At 45.4% G+C, this 17354-nt stretch overlaps 2 protein-coding genes across 4 annotated transcripts in view; one reads left to right on the top strand and one right to left on the bottom strand.

Annotated features, from left to right (window-relative positions):
• Positions 1 to 2098: 2098 nt before the first annotated feature.
• LOC138750702 (zinc finger protein 79-like) lies at positions 2099 to 5259 on the bottom strand. 3 transcript variants are annotated; one of them, XM_069912769.1, is made up of 2 exons: positions 4936 to 5259; positions 2099 to 3797 (listed from the first exon to the last, which is right to left on the bottom strand). In XM_069912769.1, exon 2 carries the CDS (start codon positions 3792 to 3794, stop codon positions 2895 to 2897), a length of 900 nt encoding a protein of 299 aa, XP_069768870.1. In that variant the 5' UTR covers positions 3795 to 3797; positions 4936 to 5259; the 3' UTR covers positions 2099 to 2894. The 3 variants fall into 3 exon arrangements, with proteins under 3 accessions (XP_069768870.1, XP_069768869.1, XP_069768871.1); XM_069912768.1 differs by having other exon boundaries at positions 5070 to 5259; XM_069912770.1 differs by lacking the exon at positions 4936 to 5259 and adding an exon at positions 4824 to 4925.
• Positions 5260 to 6769: 1510 nt separating this feature from the next.
• The window catches only part of LOC138750699 (uncharacterized), a 34933-nt gene continuing 24348 nt past the window's right edge, over positions 6770 to 17354 (top strand). Inside the window, exon 1 of the mRNA XM_069912762.1 lies at positions 6770 to 6893. The gene's annotated coding sequence lies outside the window, so the exon portion shown is untranslated. The remainder of the gene's footprint in view (positions 6894 to 17354) is intronic.

Raw genomic sequence — 17354 nt, 5'->3', positions numbered from 1 at the left:
ACCAGGACTGTACCACAATGTTGTTCAGTGACAGATATGTCCCCACCAATTCTGAAACCCAGTGTAGTACAGTGAAAGACCTTCCCCCAAAAGGACAATACCCCAGTGTTGTTCAGTGACAGACATGTCCCCAACAGGACTGAACCCCAGTGTTGTACAGTGACAGACCCATACCCACCAGGACTGAACCCCAGTGTTGTACAGTGACAGGACTGTTCCCATTAGGTCTGTATCCCAGTGTTGTTCAGTCACAAACCTGTCCCCACCAGGACTGAACCCCAGTGTTATACAGTGACAGATCCTTCCCCACCAGGTGTTGTTCAGTGACAGACACGTCCCCAAAAGGACTGAACCCCAATGTTGTTCAGTGACAGATCCGTCCCCATGAGGACTGAACACCAGTATCGTACAGTCATAGACCTCTCGGCACCAAGACAGAACTCCAGTGATGTTCAGTAAGACACGTCCCCACCAGAACTGAACCACAGTATTGTTCAGTGACAGACACGTCTATACCAGGACTGAATCCCAGTGTTGTTCAGTGTCAGACCTGTCCCCAGCAGACTGAACCCCAGTGTTGTACAGTGACAGACCCATCGTCACCCGGACAGTACCCCAGTGCTGTTCAGTGACAGACCTGTCCCCACCAGGACTGAACCCCAGCGTTGTACAGTGACTGATCAGACCCCACTAGGACGGATCTCCAGCGTTGTTCAGTGACTGACCTGTCCCTACCAGGAATGAACCGGAGTATTGTTCAGTGACAGACCCATCCCCACCAGGACTCAACCCCAGTGTTGTACAGTGACAGACCCATCGTAACCCGGACTGTACCCCAGTGTTGTTCAGTGACAGACCAGTCTCCACCAGGACTGAACCCCAGTGTTGTACGTTAACAGACCCGTCCCCATCAGGACTGTACCCCAGTGTTGTTCAGTGAGAGACACGTCCCCACCAGGACTCAACCCCAGTGTTGTACGTTAACAGACCCGTCCCCATCAGGACTGTACCCCAGTGTTGTTCAGTGACAGACCAGTCTCCACCAGGACTGAACCCCTGTGTTGTACAGTGACAGACCTGTCCCCACCAGGACTGAACCCGTGTTGTTTAGTGACAGACCGGTCTCCACCAGGACTGAACCCCTGTGTTGTACAATGACAGACTCATCCTCACCAGGACGGAACCCCAGTGTTGTACAGTGACAGACCTGTCCCCACCAGGACTGAACCCCAGTGTTGTTTAGTGACAGACCTGTCACCACCAGGTCTGAACCCCAGTGCTGTACTGTGACAGACCCATCTCCACCAGGACTGTACCCCAGTGTTGTTCATTGACAGACCCGTCCCCACAAGGACTGAACCGCAGTGTTGTACAGTGACAGACCTATCCCCACCAGGTCTGTTCCCCAGTGTTGTTCAGTGAACAGACCTGTCCCCACCAGAACTGATCCCCAGTGTTGTTCAGTAAAAGACCTGACTCCACAAGGACTGAACCCCAGTGTTGTACAGTGACAGACCTGTCCCCACCAGGACTGAACCCCAATGTTGTTTAGTGATAGACCTGTCACCACCAGGTCTGAACCCCAGTGCTGTACTGTGACAGACCCATCTCCACCAGGACTGTACCCCAGTGTTGTTCATTGACAGACCCGTCCCCACAAGGACTGAACCGCAGTGTTGTACAGTGACAGACCTATCCCCACCAGGTCTGTACCCCAGTTTTGTTCAGTGACAGACCTGTCCCCACCAGGACTGATCCCCAGTGTTGTTCAGTGACAGACCTGTCCCCACCAGAACTGATCCCCAGTGTTGTTCAGTAAAAGACCTGACTCCACCAGGACTGAACCCCAGTGTTGTTCAGTGACAGACTCGTCCCTAATAGGACTGAACCCCAGAGTTGTTCAGTGTCAGAACCGTTCCCACCAGGAATTAACCCCAGTGTTGTTCAGTGACAAACCTGTCTCCACCAGGTCCGTACCCCAGTGTTGTTCAGTGATAGACCTGTCCCCACCAGGACTGAACCCCAGTGTTGTACACAGATATAGCAAATAACAGCATGAAAAGACACAGCAAAGAAATAATGTTCAAATCGGGACAGATTTAGATGCCCAACAGAGCAGCGCACAGTTTATAAATGGATCAGTTTGACAATATATAGTGGCAAATGTGGGTGCAATTTCTGTAATGAGACCTCAGCATTCTGTTAGAGAAGGGAGTGGAAAGGGAGGTCTAATCTATGTCAGGAAGAAGAAATGTTTCAAGAGACTTCCCTGAGAGAGATTCCCTGTAAATAACCACTGGCGGGAACTCCCTGTGAATATTGTGCCACTCCCCTGCTCTCCCCATGAATATTCCCATAATTTCCAGCATCTCCCCGTGAATATTTCCCCCCACTTCCGGGGTCTTGCTATGAATACTCCCCCATCTCATCTGGGGTCTCGCTCTGAATATTCCACCCCACTCCTGCTGTCTCGCTGCAAATATTAACACACTTTTCCATACTCTCCGTTATTCCAGACATTGTGTGGCATTCCTTTTTCCCAGTTCCGTCTGCTCTCTGGAAGTGAAATGGTGATGGCTGGGTCAGTGTCTCAGCTGCACCCTGCCCCAGAGCAGATCAAGGGTCCTGGTACCCCCTGCCCAAGAGCAGTTCGTGTCCCTGTACCCCCTACCCCAAAGCGGATCGAGAACCCCAGTTCCCCTGCTCCAGAGCGGATCAAGACCCTGGTACCCCCTGCCCCAGAGTGCAGTGAGAGCCCTGGTACCCCCCAACCCCAGAGCAGATCGAGAGCCTTGGTACCCCCTGCTCACAGCAGAGCGTTTGTCCACATACATCATGCCCCAGACCTGATCGAGGGCCAGGTACCCACTCCTACGCCTGTCCAACATGCCTGCTCAGGGAGCAGCCGTCCCGTGCAACCGTTGATGGGCGCGTAGTGACAGGGCACGGGTGAAGCACTTGCCACACTGCCCGCACTGGAAGGGCTTCTCACCCGTGTGAACCCGCTGGTGCCGGGACAGCTTGCCCGATTCCATGAAGGCCCTGCCGCATGCACCACAGCGGTAGGGCCGCTCACCGGTGTGGGTGCGCTGGTGGGCTGCCAAGTTGCTAGAGGTGACAAAGCCCTTGCCACAGGCACCACACCGGTACGGCCGCTCGCCAGTGTGGGTGCGCTGGTGGGCTGCCAGGTTGCCCGAGGTGATGAAACCCTTGCCACAGGCGCCACAGCGGTAGGGTCGCTCGCCAGTGTGCAGCCGCCGGTGCTCGGCCAGCTTTCCCAGCTCCAGGAAGCCCCTGCCACACTCAGGGCAATGGTGCGGCCTCTCGCCGGTGTGGGTCAGCTGGTGCCGAGCGAGCTTGCTGGCCTCAGCAAAGCCCCGGCCGCACAGCCGGCAGCGGAAGGGCCGCTCGCCCGTGTGAGTGCGCTGATGCACAGCCAAGTTGGGTGAGGCAGCAAAGCCCTTGCCACACACGGTGCACTTGTAGGGCCGCTCGCCTGTGTGGGTGCGGCGGTGGGCCACTAGGTTGCTGGAGGAGACGAAGCTCTTGCCACACATCCGGCAGCCGTAGGGCTTGGTCCCACTATGCACCCTCCGGTGGTCCGTCAGGTTGCTGGAGGTAACAAAGGCCTTGCCACAGATGCCGCACTCAAAGGGTCGTTCGCCCCGGTGGTAGCGCTGGTGAGACTCCAGGACGCAGGCCCACCTGAAGAGCTTGCCACACAGGGAGCACTGGTAGTTGGCGCTCTGCTCCATACCAGCAGGTCCCACTGCCTCTGTCTGCCGGGTCTCCATCGCCTGGAAAAGCGCAAGAGCAAAGCTGGGGTAGTGCAACGTAAACAGTGTACTAAGGACTAACAGGAGCAAGAGTGAACCTGGATGGCATTCAAGTCTTTGGTAGGAACGCCGGAGGTCAGGTTAGAAGCCGGAGGAAGGATTTCCTAAGGATGCAGTTAGGGTCATGACAAGATGTGGCAAAGCTTATCTTAAGGGAAAATCCTGCCTGAGAAACTTCATGGAATTTTTTGAAGAAGTGACAAGCAGGCTGGATAAAGGAGAGGCCATGAAAGTTACGAATCTGGATTTTCAGAAGACCTCTAACAATGTGATGCTTGCATTCGTTTCAGGAGGAATAGATTACAAGGGCAGGGATGTGATGTGGGGACTTTATAAGGCCTTGCTAAGCCCTCACATGGAGTGTTGGGAGCAGTTTTGAGCTCCTCATTTCCGAAAGGATATGCTAATATTGGAAAGGGATCAGAGGAGATTCGCCAGGCAGATTCTGAGAATGAAAGGGTTATGAGGAATATGAGGAATGTTTGACAGCTCTAGAATTTAGAATGAGGTGGATCTCACTGAAACATTTCAAATGTTGAAAGGCATGGACAGAATTGATTTGTTTTCCATGGTGGGAGAGTCTGGGACTAAAGGACAAAACCAGGATTGAAGTGCATCTCTGTTCTACCTGAAGAAATTTCTTCAGCCAGAGGACGGTGTATCTGTGGAATTTGTTGCCACAGGCGGTTGTGGAGGCCGGGTCTTTGCATGTACTTAAGGCAGTGATTGATAGGTTTTTGATTTGCCAGGGTTGTGGGGAGAAGGCAGGGCAGTGGATCAGCTCATGATTGAATGGTGGGGCAGACTCAATGGGCTGACTATGTCTTATAGTCATACTGCTTCCCCACTGCTGAGGAGTCTGGGATGCAGAGGTGGGGAGATGGTTCCCTCTTCCTCATCAGTCCTCTCTCTCGCTTTCCCTAGTTCCCCCATTTCTACCCACACCCCCTGTTTCTTTCTCCTTACGCCAGAGTTTCCTGGCTTTACCTTGCGAGGCTCGACGTCTGCCACAGTGTCCGAACATTCACCAGGTCAGAGATCAGACGGACCGACGGCTATCAGCGGAGGGACCGGAAGGGGAAATGGCGGTGGTACGTACCACAATCCCTCGCGCACCAGAAACTGCCCAATGCTCGAATCATAGGAGACGACCTCCGGCAGCCCCGGGGGCGGGGGTAGAGGGAGGGAAGCAAGGCAAGAAGGAGCACTCCTTGCTACTCGAGCACCGCTTACCGCGCACTCCGGTGCCGGCCGGCCGCTTCGCCTTCTCTCCTCCACCTTTCCACACCCTGTGGCAACCGAAAATGGTCGAAGCTGGCGCAAGCTCTGCGACTGCGTCGCTCATTGACAACCCCCACAGCAGGACGCATGCGCGGAGACCCGCCGGCTGGCTTGCCGGGCTCGGCTGGCTGCCAGAACTCACGTCCCTCTGGCAGCGTAGCACGCATGCGCCAGCTCGCTTCCCTTTCTTTTTCTCCCTCGCCTTTGTTCTGCGTCGCCGTGGCAACCGCCTGCTGTCAATCGTTGCTTCCAGTCCCCGGGACCGTCTGTCAATCAGCAGGCTCCGCTGCGCGGGAGTGGCTCCAACCTTGGCAATGTCAGAGAAAAAGCGACTTCCTCCCCTCCCAAATGGAGCTTTATTTTAGGAAATGTTCCCTGCACAAGGTCCTATTCACCAGCGTGCAAACAGGCCCTTCATACCAACCTGCACAAACAATCCCTAATTGTAATGTAAAAATACATTAAATTTGTTACATGCAGACTATAACCTTTAAAAGCAAATAAATATTTGTGGAAAGGCCCTTCTAGTCTGTGCCGAACCATTTTTTTGCCTAGTCCCAGTTGGGATGCCATTCCAAAAGGAGGACATGGTTATAGGATACCATATACATATGATGTGTTTGAATTTGTGGTTTGTGCAATACGGTTTAAATTTTAAAATATTTTTTTTGAAATGCATGTCCTTTTTGGAAATGGCCACTCCACCTGCACCCAGTCCATAACCCTCCATACCTCTCTCATCATATACCCTGTCCAAATTCCACACTCTCAACACTCTCTGTATGAAGAAGTTCCCCTTCTGTTCCCCCTAAACTTTTCCCCTTTCATTCTTAACCCATATCCTCTGGCTTCTATCTCACCTACCCTCAGTGGAAGAAGCTGACCTACATTTACTCTGTTTAGCCCCCTCATAATTTTAAATACTTCAATCAAATCTCCCCTTATTTCAGATTCCTCTGTTCTACTGTAGGCCTCAGTTTTTTTCTTGTCCTGAGCATTGGCCCCTCTGTACTAGACAGTGATGAATCCAACAAGAATACTCTCCACAGTCCACCTGTAGAAATTTTCGAGAGTCTTTAGTGACATACTAAATCTCCACAAACACCACACGAAGTATAGCCACTGGCAAGCCTTCTTCATGATTGTATCGACATGGACAGACCTTCAGAGATGTTGACTCCCAGGAATTTGAAGTTCTTCATCCTTTCCACTGGTGAGCCCTCGATGAAGACTGGCTTGTTTAGTCCTGGTTTCCTCCTGAAGTCCACAATCAGCACCTTGGTTTTGCTGACACTGAGCACAAGATTGCTGGCATTGCAGCATTCAATGAATTGGTAGTGAATTGGATTCACAAGAAATGTCCTGTACTGACGACTGGTCCCACCACCCGACTCCTTCTCCGAGAGCCCGCATATAACCCTGGTTTCCTGCCTAAACCCTGAACCCCTCTGAAGCCTGTTCATGATCCCTATCTGTGTTCTAAGCTAAAAAAAGTATTACTTCTCTGTCCAGTCAAGTATCTACACTACACCCCCTCCTGTACGCTTCCTCATTGCCCTCGGTGATTCCGTTGACAACTGTGGTGTCATTGGCAAATTTTCCTCCTTCTCCCACTTTTTTAATCAGGCTTTTACCTATTTTTATAGATTCCCAATGATGGGCTCAGGTCTGAAACATTGATGGATTATACTTCCTATGGATGCTGCATGACCTGCTGAGTTTCTCCAGTGCCTCTGTATATCAGCAACCATGTCTCTCAGAGATGCTATTTTCAAGGTACTATATCCCTCTACTCCTTATCCCTCAACACTCGGCTCTACAACACTACCCCACTCCCACCCCCAATCCTTCTGCTCCACAACACTCCCCAAGTTCCTCCTCTCTCTGCGGTTGGGATTGAGAGAAGCTTCCTCCCCTCTCCAGTCTCTCTTCTACCCTCCCCTTCCCCCTCTCTTCCATCCTCCTCAATCCTCCTTCCTATTCCCCACCCTCTTCCCCTCCCCTTCCTCTCCTCCCCTTCCCTTCACGCTCCACATACTCCTGCCCCTCCCCTTTCTCCTTCCTCCTCCCCTCCCTCATTTTGTCCCCTCCCCTTCCCTCTCCTCCTCCATTCATTCCTTCCTTCCTCTTCCTCCCTCCCTTTTTTCCCTCCCTCCTTCCCCCTCCCCCCCCCCCCCCACACCCCCCTCCACTTTCCTCTTTCCCTTCCCCCTCCCTTTCGGAGCTCCTCTCCACCAGTCTTTGAGGGAGGGGCGGTGGTGAGGTTGGAATGTGCCCTCCCCCTCCACACACCCCTCCCTCTTGGCTGCTGTTCCACCTGACCTAATCCTGCCTTCCCCCACATGGAGAGAAGGAGGAGGAGGAAGGGTCTGCACCTGAATCCATTCCGCTCCTCGCTGCAAGTGCTGCTGACCTCCCTCCCGTGGGCCACGGAGCCCCAGTCTCGCTGGACTCACCATATCCCGTAAGTCGGCACCTTCAAATGCGCCTTTATCCGCTGGAGACCCCATCTGGGTAAGCGCGGAGAAGCTTCCACCAGACCCCAAACAAATCACGAGTCCTCTTTTGTTCCTTTCCCTCTCTACCCCCACCCCAACCTCCCTCTCAGCCCCTGACCCTCTCCCGGCTGCGGGCGAAAAGTGAGGAAGAATTCAGCTCTGTCCCGCTTCTCCTCTCTGCGTGAGCTCCAACATCCGATATTGCTCTTTCAAAACTTAAACTCAATTTTCATATCTCTGCAACGTCTGAAGCTTTTCAAAAGCGGTTTCGCGTTTCGAAAGGTACACCCAAAACAGCGTGAAATGAATTCCTGACTGTTTGAACTGACTTGCACGGTGCATTTTATTAATGAGTGGATGTATTGATCAGCGTTGCAATTAATGTCTGCCGAGAGAGTGCAACAATCCTCTTTGGAACCTGCTCACGAGAGGCAAAACTATTTCTGAAAATGAACTCTGAGATGCAAAAGTTATTTACAAATAATTCCAAGAAGTAAAAAAAATTACTAAAATATAATTCAGAGAAGGAAAAGAAATTTAAAAATAATTCTAAGATGCAAAAAAATTATTTAAACAGTCATTCTGAGAAGCCAACGTTTATTTAAAATATAATTGTGAGATGCAAAAGTTATTAAAATATTAATCTGAAATTAAAAAAATTATTTAAAACATAATTCTGAGAATCAGGAAATATTAAAACAAATTCAATTAACACTAACATAAACAGCCGTGATTCGGTGTCTGGAAAAGGCAGTTTAAATATTCCCCAAAAAGCATCAAAATCCGACAATATTCCGTGCAATAATCCTGCCATCAGATTTGATCTGCTGGACGGTTCTTGAAATAATTTGTTGACACCACAAGGCTGATTCTCTCACCGTCCGTGAAATGGATCGTCCTTTAGCAGTGCGTCGGAGAGTTCAACTTCAGGGCTTGGAATATTAACGTTTTATTCCCCTACAGTTTGAACTGGGGTGTAATTGAGCAGAGGTTGGTGTCGAGTTGACGACCATTTGAAAATACACTTACTTGCACGGTGCATTTTATTAATGAGTGGATGTATTGATCAGCATTGTGATTAATGTCTGCCGAGAGAGTGCAACAATCCTCTTTGGAACCTGCTCATGAGAGGCAAAACTATTTCTGAAAATTAACTCTAAGAAGCAAACAATTATCATGAGAAGCAAAATTATTAAAAATTAATTCTGAGATCCAAAAATTATTAAAAAATAATCCTCAAAAGTAAAGGTGATTGAAAATATTTCTGAAAAGCAAAAAATATATTTAAAAATAATTCTGAGAAGCCAATGTTATTTAAAGAAATCATTCTCAGAAACAAAAGAATTATATAAAAGTTCTTACAAATAATTCAAATAAATAAAAAAAATGCTAAAATATAATTCAGAGAAGCAAAAAAAACAATTAAAAATAGTTCTGAGAAGTAAAAACATTATTCAAATAATTCTGAAGCAAAAGAAATCGTAAAAAGAATAATTATCAAAAAGTAATTTGGAGAAGTAAAGGTTATTAAAAATAATTCTGAACAATGATTTAAGCAATAATCCTGAGAAGCAAATAAGATTTTAAAAATAATCCTGAGAAGCAAAAGTTTTACAAAATCATTCTTAGAAGCAAAAAAAAATCTACAATATAATTCTGAGGTGCAAAAATTATTAAAAAGTAATCCCGAGAAGCAACAAATTATTTAAACAGATATTCTGAAAAGCAAAATTATTTTTAAAATACTTCTGAGAAGGAAACAATTGTTTAAAAAATAATTATGTAAAGAAATAGTTCTGTGAAGCATAAGACTTTAAAAAGTAATTTTGAGAAGTAAAACAATGTATTAAAATATAATTCTGATAACAAGAAAATTATTTACAACATTATTCTGTGAAGCAAACAATTATTAAAATAATTCTGATATGCAAAACATTATTTAAACACCAATTCTGAGCAGCAAAAAAAAATCCGAGAAGCAGAAAGACAGCAGCTATTTATGACTTGGTTGGTATCTGGAAAAGGCAGTGTAAATATTCCCCAAAAAGCATCAAAATCCGACAATATTCCGTGCAATAATCCTGCCATCGGATTTGATCTGCTGGACGGTTCTTGAAACAATTTGTAGACACCACAAAGCTAATTCTCTCACTGTCCGTGAAATGGGTCGTCCTTCAGTGCTGTGTCAGAGAGTTCAACTTCACGGCTTGGAATATTAACGTTTTATTTCCCCTACGATTTGAACTGGGGTGTTATCGAGCAGAGGTCAGTGTCAAGTTGCCGACCATTTGAAAATACATTACTTGCATGGTGCATTTTATTAATGAGTGGATGTATTGATCAGTGTTGCGATTAATGTCTGCTGAGAGAGTGCTCACGAGAGGCAAAACTATTTCTGAAAATTAACTCTAAGAAACAAATAACTATTATGAGAAGCAAAAGTTATTTAAAAATAATTCTGAGAAGCAAACAAATTGTTAAAAAATAATTTTGAGGTGCAAAATGTTATTAAAATATAACCCGAGAAACAAAAATATGATATAAAAATAATTCTGAGAGGTAAAAAATTATTTAGAAAAATAATTCTGAGATGCAAAGGTTCTTAAAATCTGATGCCGAGAAGTAAATTTTGGAGTGCAGGAGAGCGAGGCGCGATCTAACAGAGGTGAACAAAACCAGGGAGGGACAGATCAGGAGATGCAGAGTCTTGATCAGAATTGGGATATCAGTAACCAGAAGACACAGCTTTAAAGTTGGGGGATGGAGTGGGTGCAGTGGGGGGGGAGGGGGTGAGAGATTTAACAAGAACCTGAGGGGTAACAGTTTTATACAGAGAATGGTGGGTGTATGCAACTGGCTGTCGGAGGGGAGGGTTGGGGTGGGTGTGTGCAACTGGCTGTCGGAGGGGAGGGTTGGGGCAGGGACTATTGCAAGGTTTGAACGGATCCATAGATAGGATGGGTTTAGAGGGATAGGGGCAGGTGGGACCAGTCTGGGTTGGACAGATCCATGAATTGGATGGGTTTAGAGGGATAGAGGCAGGTGGGACCAGTGTGGGTGGGACGGATCCATGGATAGGATGGGTTTAGAGGGATAGAGGCAGGTGGGACCAGTATGGGTGGAATGGATCCAAGGATAGAATGGGTTTAGAGGAATAGGGGCAGGTGGGACAGTGTGGTTGGGACAGATCCATGGATAGGGTGCATTTAGAGGAATAGGGGTAGGTGGAACTAGTCTGGGTGGAATGGCCCCATGGATAGGACGGGTTTAGAGGGATAGGGGAAGGTGGGACCAGTGTGGGTGGAATGGGTCCATGGATAGGATGGGTTTAGAGGGATAGGGGCAGGTGGGTGGGACATTTTGATTGGTGTGGGGACCATGTAACTAATTATTTTGTTTTAATGTTACATTTTAAAGTCCTCATTAACTTAAAAGTAATTATTTTGTGTTAAGTTAAAATACAAATACTGTCAGAAGTAATTAATTTGAGTTCTAAATTTTAATTTTAAAATCCCACTGTTAACTGTAATTATCTTGTCAATATTACGTAAAAATCCCCCATAAGTTAGTAATTATTCTGTGTTCATGTTAAATTTAACAATCCCCTCAAAGTTAACACAGATTATATTGTGTTAATGTTAAATTTTAAAATCCTCACTAATTTAAAAGTAATCATTTTGAGTTTTCATGTTAACTTTTGAAATCCTCACTTTGTTAATATTAAATTAAAAATCCTCACAATGTTAACGATAATTATTTTGTGTTAATATTAAACCCACTAAGTTCAAAGTAATTATTTGGACACGTGGGATTCCAACTTTATTGCTATTAGTGAGACTTGGTTGCAGGAGGGGCAGGACTCAATGTTCAATGCTCAATGTTCCGGGGTTCTGTTGTTTTGACATGAGGAAGGAAGGGAGAGGAGTGGCATTGCTCGTTAGGGAAAATATCACAGCTGTGCTCAGGCAGGGCAGCCCAGAGGGCTCATCTACTGAGGTGTGATCACACTCATGGGGTTGTAATGCGTGTCAAAAGAACCAAAGACTTGTTGATCCAAACCAAGGCTTTTATTAACTAAAAGACTGGAGCATATCACAAGTAGGTCGACCAGTCCAGAATGACTTGGTCTGGCTAGGAGCAATCCTTTAAGACCTGCCAGTAGGTGTGGCTACACTCTCAGCCAATCACAGCCTACACTACCATCTGTATATATACACATTGGTGATAGAATCTGTACTATCACACCGTCTAATAGTCAGAGAGAATTGGAGGGGCAAATCTGTAGGGAGATAACAGACCGATGTAAGAAGCAGATTTTAACTTTCCACATATTAACTGGGACTGCCATACTGTAAGAGGGCTGGATGTGTTCAGGAAAGTTTTCTAAATCAATATATAGAGGTTTTAACAAGACAGGACAGATGACAGAAGTATGTGTAGGGGAACATTTTGGGGCCATTATGTCAATTGTTTCAGAATCAGGATTTATTATCATGAAGAAGTAACAAAATTCAGTTTTTTGGATCATAGTGCAAATATTCTTATTACGACTTTATCATCAAAAAAGCAAAAATAACAGTGCATAAAAAGCCAGGCAGTGCCTTTGGTTCATTGATCATTTTGGAATCTGGTGGCAGTGGGGAAGAAACCGTCCTTGTGCCGCTGATGCTCGTCTTCAGGCTCCTGGACCTTTTCCCCGATGGTAGCAGAGTGAAGTGGGCCTGGCCTGGGGAGTGGTGGGGGGTCTGTGAGGATAGAGGCCGCTTTTTGAAGACCCCACCTCATGTCGATGTCCTCGATGGAGTGAAGTCTGGTGCCCGTGATGTCACAGGCCAAGTGAACAACCCTCTGGAGTTTATTCTTGTCCTGAGAGTTGGCGTCTCCATACCAGGCAGTGATGGAACCAGCCAGAATGTTCTCCACAGTCCACCTGTAGAGGTTTACGAGAGACTTCGGTGACAGACTAAACCTCCTCAGAACCCTTCACAAAGTAAAGAAAGGAGTCACGTGATGGAGTAGTGGCCGGTCGGGGATCTCCAGCCCTCTCCGGAAAAGTTTAAAAGAAACACAGAAAACACAAAGGCACAAACACAAAAATTAAAATAAAGTGAAAGTAAAGGTGGGAAGAAAATGGCAGCGAAGAAAGAAAAGTCGAAAGCAACGGGAAGAAGAGAAGAAGAAAAGACATTGGAAGAAGAAGGTGAAGGCCTTACCTGTTCGAGGAGGCACGCCGCGGAGAGAGAAGCCCGCTCCCTCAGGTCAGTCGAAGTCCCGAGCTCAGGACTACAAAAATGGCTCACAGAGCCAAGCAAAAGTGCGCAACCGTGCATGCACGAAAAAAAAACACTGACGGGAGGGGGGACCAGCTGAGGAGTCAATCTCCACAGCGAGAATGACAGCCACAGCACAACAACAAGATGAGAACATAGAAAACAACGAGAACAAGAAAGAAGAGAGTAAAAAGAAATCAAGGAAACAACAGATGACCAACCCAGAGGAAGAAGAAGAGGAAGAACATAGAGAAATGGAAGAAGAAGGGAATGGCAAGACAATGGATATATATATTTTTTTTAAATATATGGAATCAGTAAAAGAATGGCAATCACAAGAATTTAGTGAAATAAAAAGAAGAATTAAAAGTACAGAAGAAAAAATGAATAGATTAGAGATGGTCATGTCAGATATAGGAAAAAGAGTGGACAAGGTGGAAGAACGAGAAACAGCTGTAGAAATGGAAGTAGAGGACATAAAAGAGAAATTAGAAGAATCTAATAAAAAAGTTAAAGAGACACAAGAGCTGTTAGCTCAGAAGATAGATATAATGGAAAATTATAATAGAAGAAATAATATAAAGATAGTGGGCCTTAAGGAAGATGAAGAAGGCAAGAATATGAGAGAATTTATAAAAGATTGGATACCCAGGGTCCTAGGAAGACCAGAATTACAGGAAGAAATGGAAATAGAAAGGGCACACAGAACATTAGCACCTAAACCACAGCCACAACAAAAACCAAGATCCATTTTAGTAAAATTCCTAAGATATATAACAAGAGAAAATATATTGGAGAAAGCAATGAAGAAAATAAGAGAAGACAAAAAGCCACTGGAATACAAAGGTCAAAAAATTTTTTTCTATCCAGACATAAGTTTTGAACTCCTGAAGAAGAGAAAGGAGTTTAATACAGCAAAAACGATCCTATGGAAAAAAGGATATAAATTTATGCTAAAGTACCCAGCGGTACTTAAAATAGTTATTCCAGGGCAGCAAAACAGGCTATTCTCGGATCCGGAGGAAGCACGAAAATTTGCAGAACAACTACAAAATGGACAGAGAGATGAAGACATGTAACGAGAGGAAAAATGACCACGAACTATATGTATGTGTATATATATAAACTCTGCATGCCAAACTGCATGAGTTTTTCAAGCTTTGTTGGGACCAAGGAAAACTGCCTCAGGATCTTCGTGATGCCACCATCATCACCCTGTACAAAAACAAAGGCGAGAAATCAGACTGCTCAAACTACAGGGGAATCACGTTGCTCTCCATTGCAGGCAAAATCTTCGCTAGGATTCTACTAAATAGAATAATACCTAGTGTCGCCGAGAATATTCTCCCAGAATCACAGTGCGGCTTTCGCGCAAACAGAGGAACCACTGACATGGTCTTTGCCCTCAGACAGCTCCAAGAAAAGTGCAGAGAACAAAACAAAGGACTCTACATCACCTTTGTTGACCTCACCAAAGCCTTCGACACCGTGAGCAGGAAAGGGCTTTGGCAAATACTAGAGTGCATCGGATGTCCCCCAAAGTTCCTCAACATGATTATCCAACTGCACGAAAACCAACAAGGTCGGGTCAGATACAGCAATGAGCTCTCTGAACCCTTCTCCATTAACAATGGCGTGAAGCAAGGCTGTGTTCTCGCACCAACCCTCTTTTCAATCTTCTTCAGCATGATGCTGAACCAAGCCATGAAAGACCCCAACAATGAAGACGCTGTTTACATCCGGTACCACACGGATGGCAGTCTCTTCAATCTGAGGCGCCTGCAAGCTCACACCAAGACACAAGAGAAACTTGTCCGTGAACTACTCTTTGCAGATGATGCCGCTTTAGTTGCCCATTCAGAGCCAGCTCTTCAGCGCTTGACGTCCTGCTTTGCGGAAACTGCCAAAATGTTTGGCCTGAAAGTCAGCCTGAAGAAAACTGAGGTCCTCCATCAGCCAGCTCCCCACCATGACTACCAGCACCCCCACATCTCCATCGGGCACACAAAACTCAAAACGGTCAACCAGTTTACCTATCTCGGCTGCACCATTTCATCAGATGCAAGGATCGACAATGAGATAGACAACAGACTCGCCAAGGCAAATAGCGCCTTTGGAAGACTACACAAAAGAGTCTGGAAAAACAACCAACTGAAAAACCTCACAAAGATAAGCATATACAGAGCCGTTGTCATACCCACACTCCTGTTCGGCTCCGAATCATGGGTCCTCTACCGGCATCACCTACGGCTCCTAGAACGCTTCCACCAGCGTTGTCTCCGCTCCATCCTCAACATCCATTGGAGCGCTTTCATCCCTAACATCGAAGTACTCGAGATGGCAGAGGTCGACAGCATCGAGTCCACGCTGCTGAAGATCCAGCTGCGCTGGATGGGTCACGTCTCCAGAATGGAGGACCATCGCCTTCCCAAGAACGTGTTATATGGCGAGCTCTCCACTGGCCACCGTGACAGAGGTGCACCAAAGAAAAGGTACAAGGACTGCCTAAAGAAATCTCTTGGTGCCTGCCACATTGACCACTGCCAGTGGGCTGATATCGCCTCAAACCGTGCATCTTGGCGCCTCACAGTTTGGCGGGCAGCAACCTCCTTTGAAGAAGACCGCAGAGCCCACCTCACTGACAAAAGGCAAAGGAGGAAAAACCCAACACCCAACCCCAACCAACCAATTTTCCCCTGCAGCCGCTGCAACCGTGTCTGCCTGTCCCGCATCGGACTTGTCAGCCACAAACGAGCCTGCAGCTGGCGTGGACTTTTACCCCCTCCATAAATCTTCGTCCGCGAAGCCAAGCCAAAGATATATATATATGTGTGTGTGTGTGTGTATGTATATTTGTGTGTACATGAGTGTATCCGTATTTAAAAGAAAATATATAGAGTATAGATAAGAATGAATAAGGGAAAGAAAGGGAAGAGAGGAAGTAAGGAGGGAATTAAGAGAGTGACCTTTGTTGTATATGAAAATTAAAATCTTTTCTCTGGGGGCTGGGTGGGGAGGAGTTACGGTCACTGCGAAATCAGTTGACACTTGCGAGTGAATTCGCAAATCCAAATGGAGAAGTTAGATGTGGTTGCCCGACAAGGGATAAAGAGCAACTCAGGAAGGGGAGGGGATAGTGGGGTTAAAGAAATTTTAGATAGGAGAATAAGGGAAATGTTTGATGTTTTAGAAATGTTGTCTTATAAAGTGTTCAAAACAAGAAAGCAGAAATGGATAAGAAGGAAAGGTGATGATGACGAAACGGAAAGGGAAGATAAACAAAGTATGAAATGGCTACGTTGAACTATATGACTTTAAATATTAACGGAATACATAACCAAATCAAAAGGAAGAAACTGCAAGAAACACATTGAACTGAAATGGAGCAGAAGAAATTAAAGAGAGATTGGATAGGACATGTAACAGCAGCGTCATATAATTCAAAAGCTAGAGGAGTAGCTATATTAATCAGTAAAAATGTACCAATTAAAATAGAAGAGGAAATAATCGATCCAGCAGGGAGATATGTAATGATAAAATGTCAGATAAATTCAGAGTTTTGGAATTTACTCAATGTATATTCACCTAACGAAGAAGATCAAAAATGTATGCAAGATATTTTTTTGAAGATAGCAGACACGCAAGGGAACATACTAATAGGAGGGGATTTCAACCTTAATTTGGATTCAAACATGGATAAAACTGGGAAAAAAATTAACAGAAAGAACAAAGTAACCAAATTTATAATTAAATCGACGCAAGAAATGCAACTTTTGGATATATGGAGGAAACAACACCCAAAGGAAAAGGAATATTCATATTATTCGGGTAGACATAAAACATACTCAAGAATAGACCTATTCCTGTTATCATCTCACATGCAAGACAGAGTTAGAAAAACAGAATATAAAGCTAGAATATTATCGGACCACTCACCCCTGATATTGACAATAGAGTTAGAGGACATCCATCCAAGAATGTATAGATGGAGATTAAACTTCATGCTACTTAAAAGGCAGGATTTTAGAGAATTCATTGAATGACAAATTAAAATGTACTTTGAAATAAATACGGAATCAGTGAAAGATAAGTTTATACTATGGGACGCAATGAAAGCGTTCATCAGAGGGCAAATAATAAGTTATGTAACCAAGATGAAGAAGGACTACAATCAGGAAACAGAGTAGTTGGAAAGGGAAATAGCAAATATAGAAAAAGAATTAGCAATGAAGGAAGACACAACTAAAAGAAGAGAATTGGCAGATAAAAAAATAAAATATGAAACATTACAAACATATAAGGTGGAGAAGAAAATAATGAAGACAAAACAGAAATATGAACTAGGAGAAAAAATGCACAAAATTCTAGCATGGCAGCTTAAGACAGAACAAACTAAAAGAATGGTATTGGCATCAAGGAAAAAAGACAAACAAATCACATATAATCCAACGGAGATTAATGAAAACTTC

The sequence above is a fragment of the Narcine bancroftii genome, unplaced genomic scaffold, assembly GCF_036971445.1.
Source record: "Narcine bancroftii isolate sNarBan1 unplaced genomic scaffold, sNarBan1.hap1 Scaffold_232, whole genome shotgun sequence".
Taxonomy (NCBI): Eukaryota; Metazoa; Chordata; class Chondrichthyes; order Torpediniformes; family Narcinidae; genus Narcine; species Narcine bancroftii.
Note: the sequence above shows the minus strand (reverse complement) of the source record. Positions and strands in the feature narration are given on the sequence as shown.

Excerpts from the sequence above, each read along its gene's own strand:
- LOC138750702 (XM_069912769.1), bottom strand. The coding sequence starts at position 3,794 with ATGGAGACCCGGCAGACAGAGGCAGTGGGACCTGCTGGTATGGAGCAG.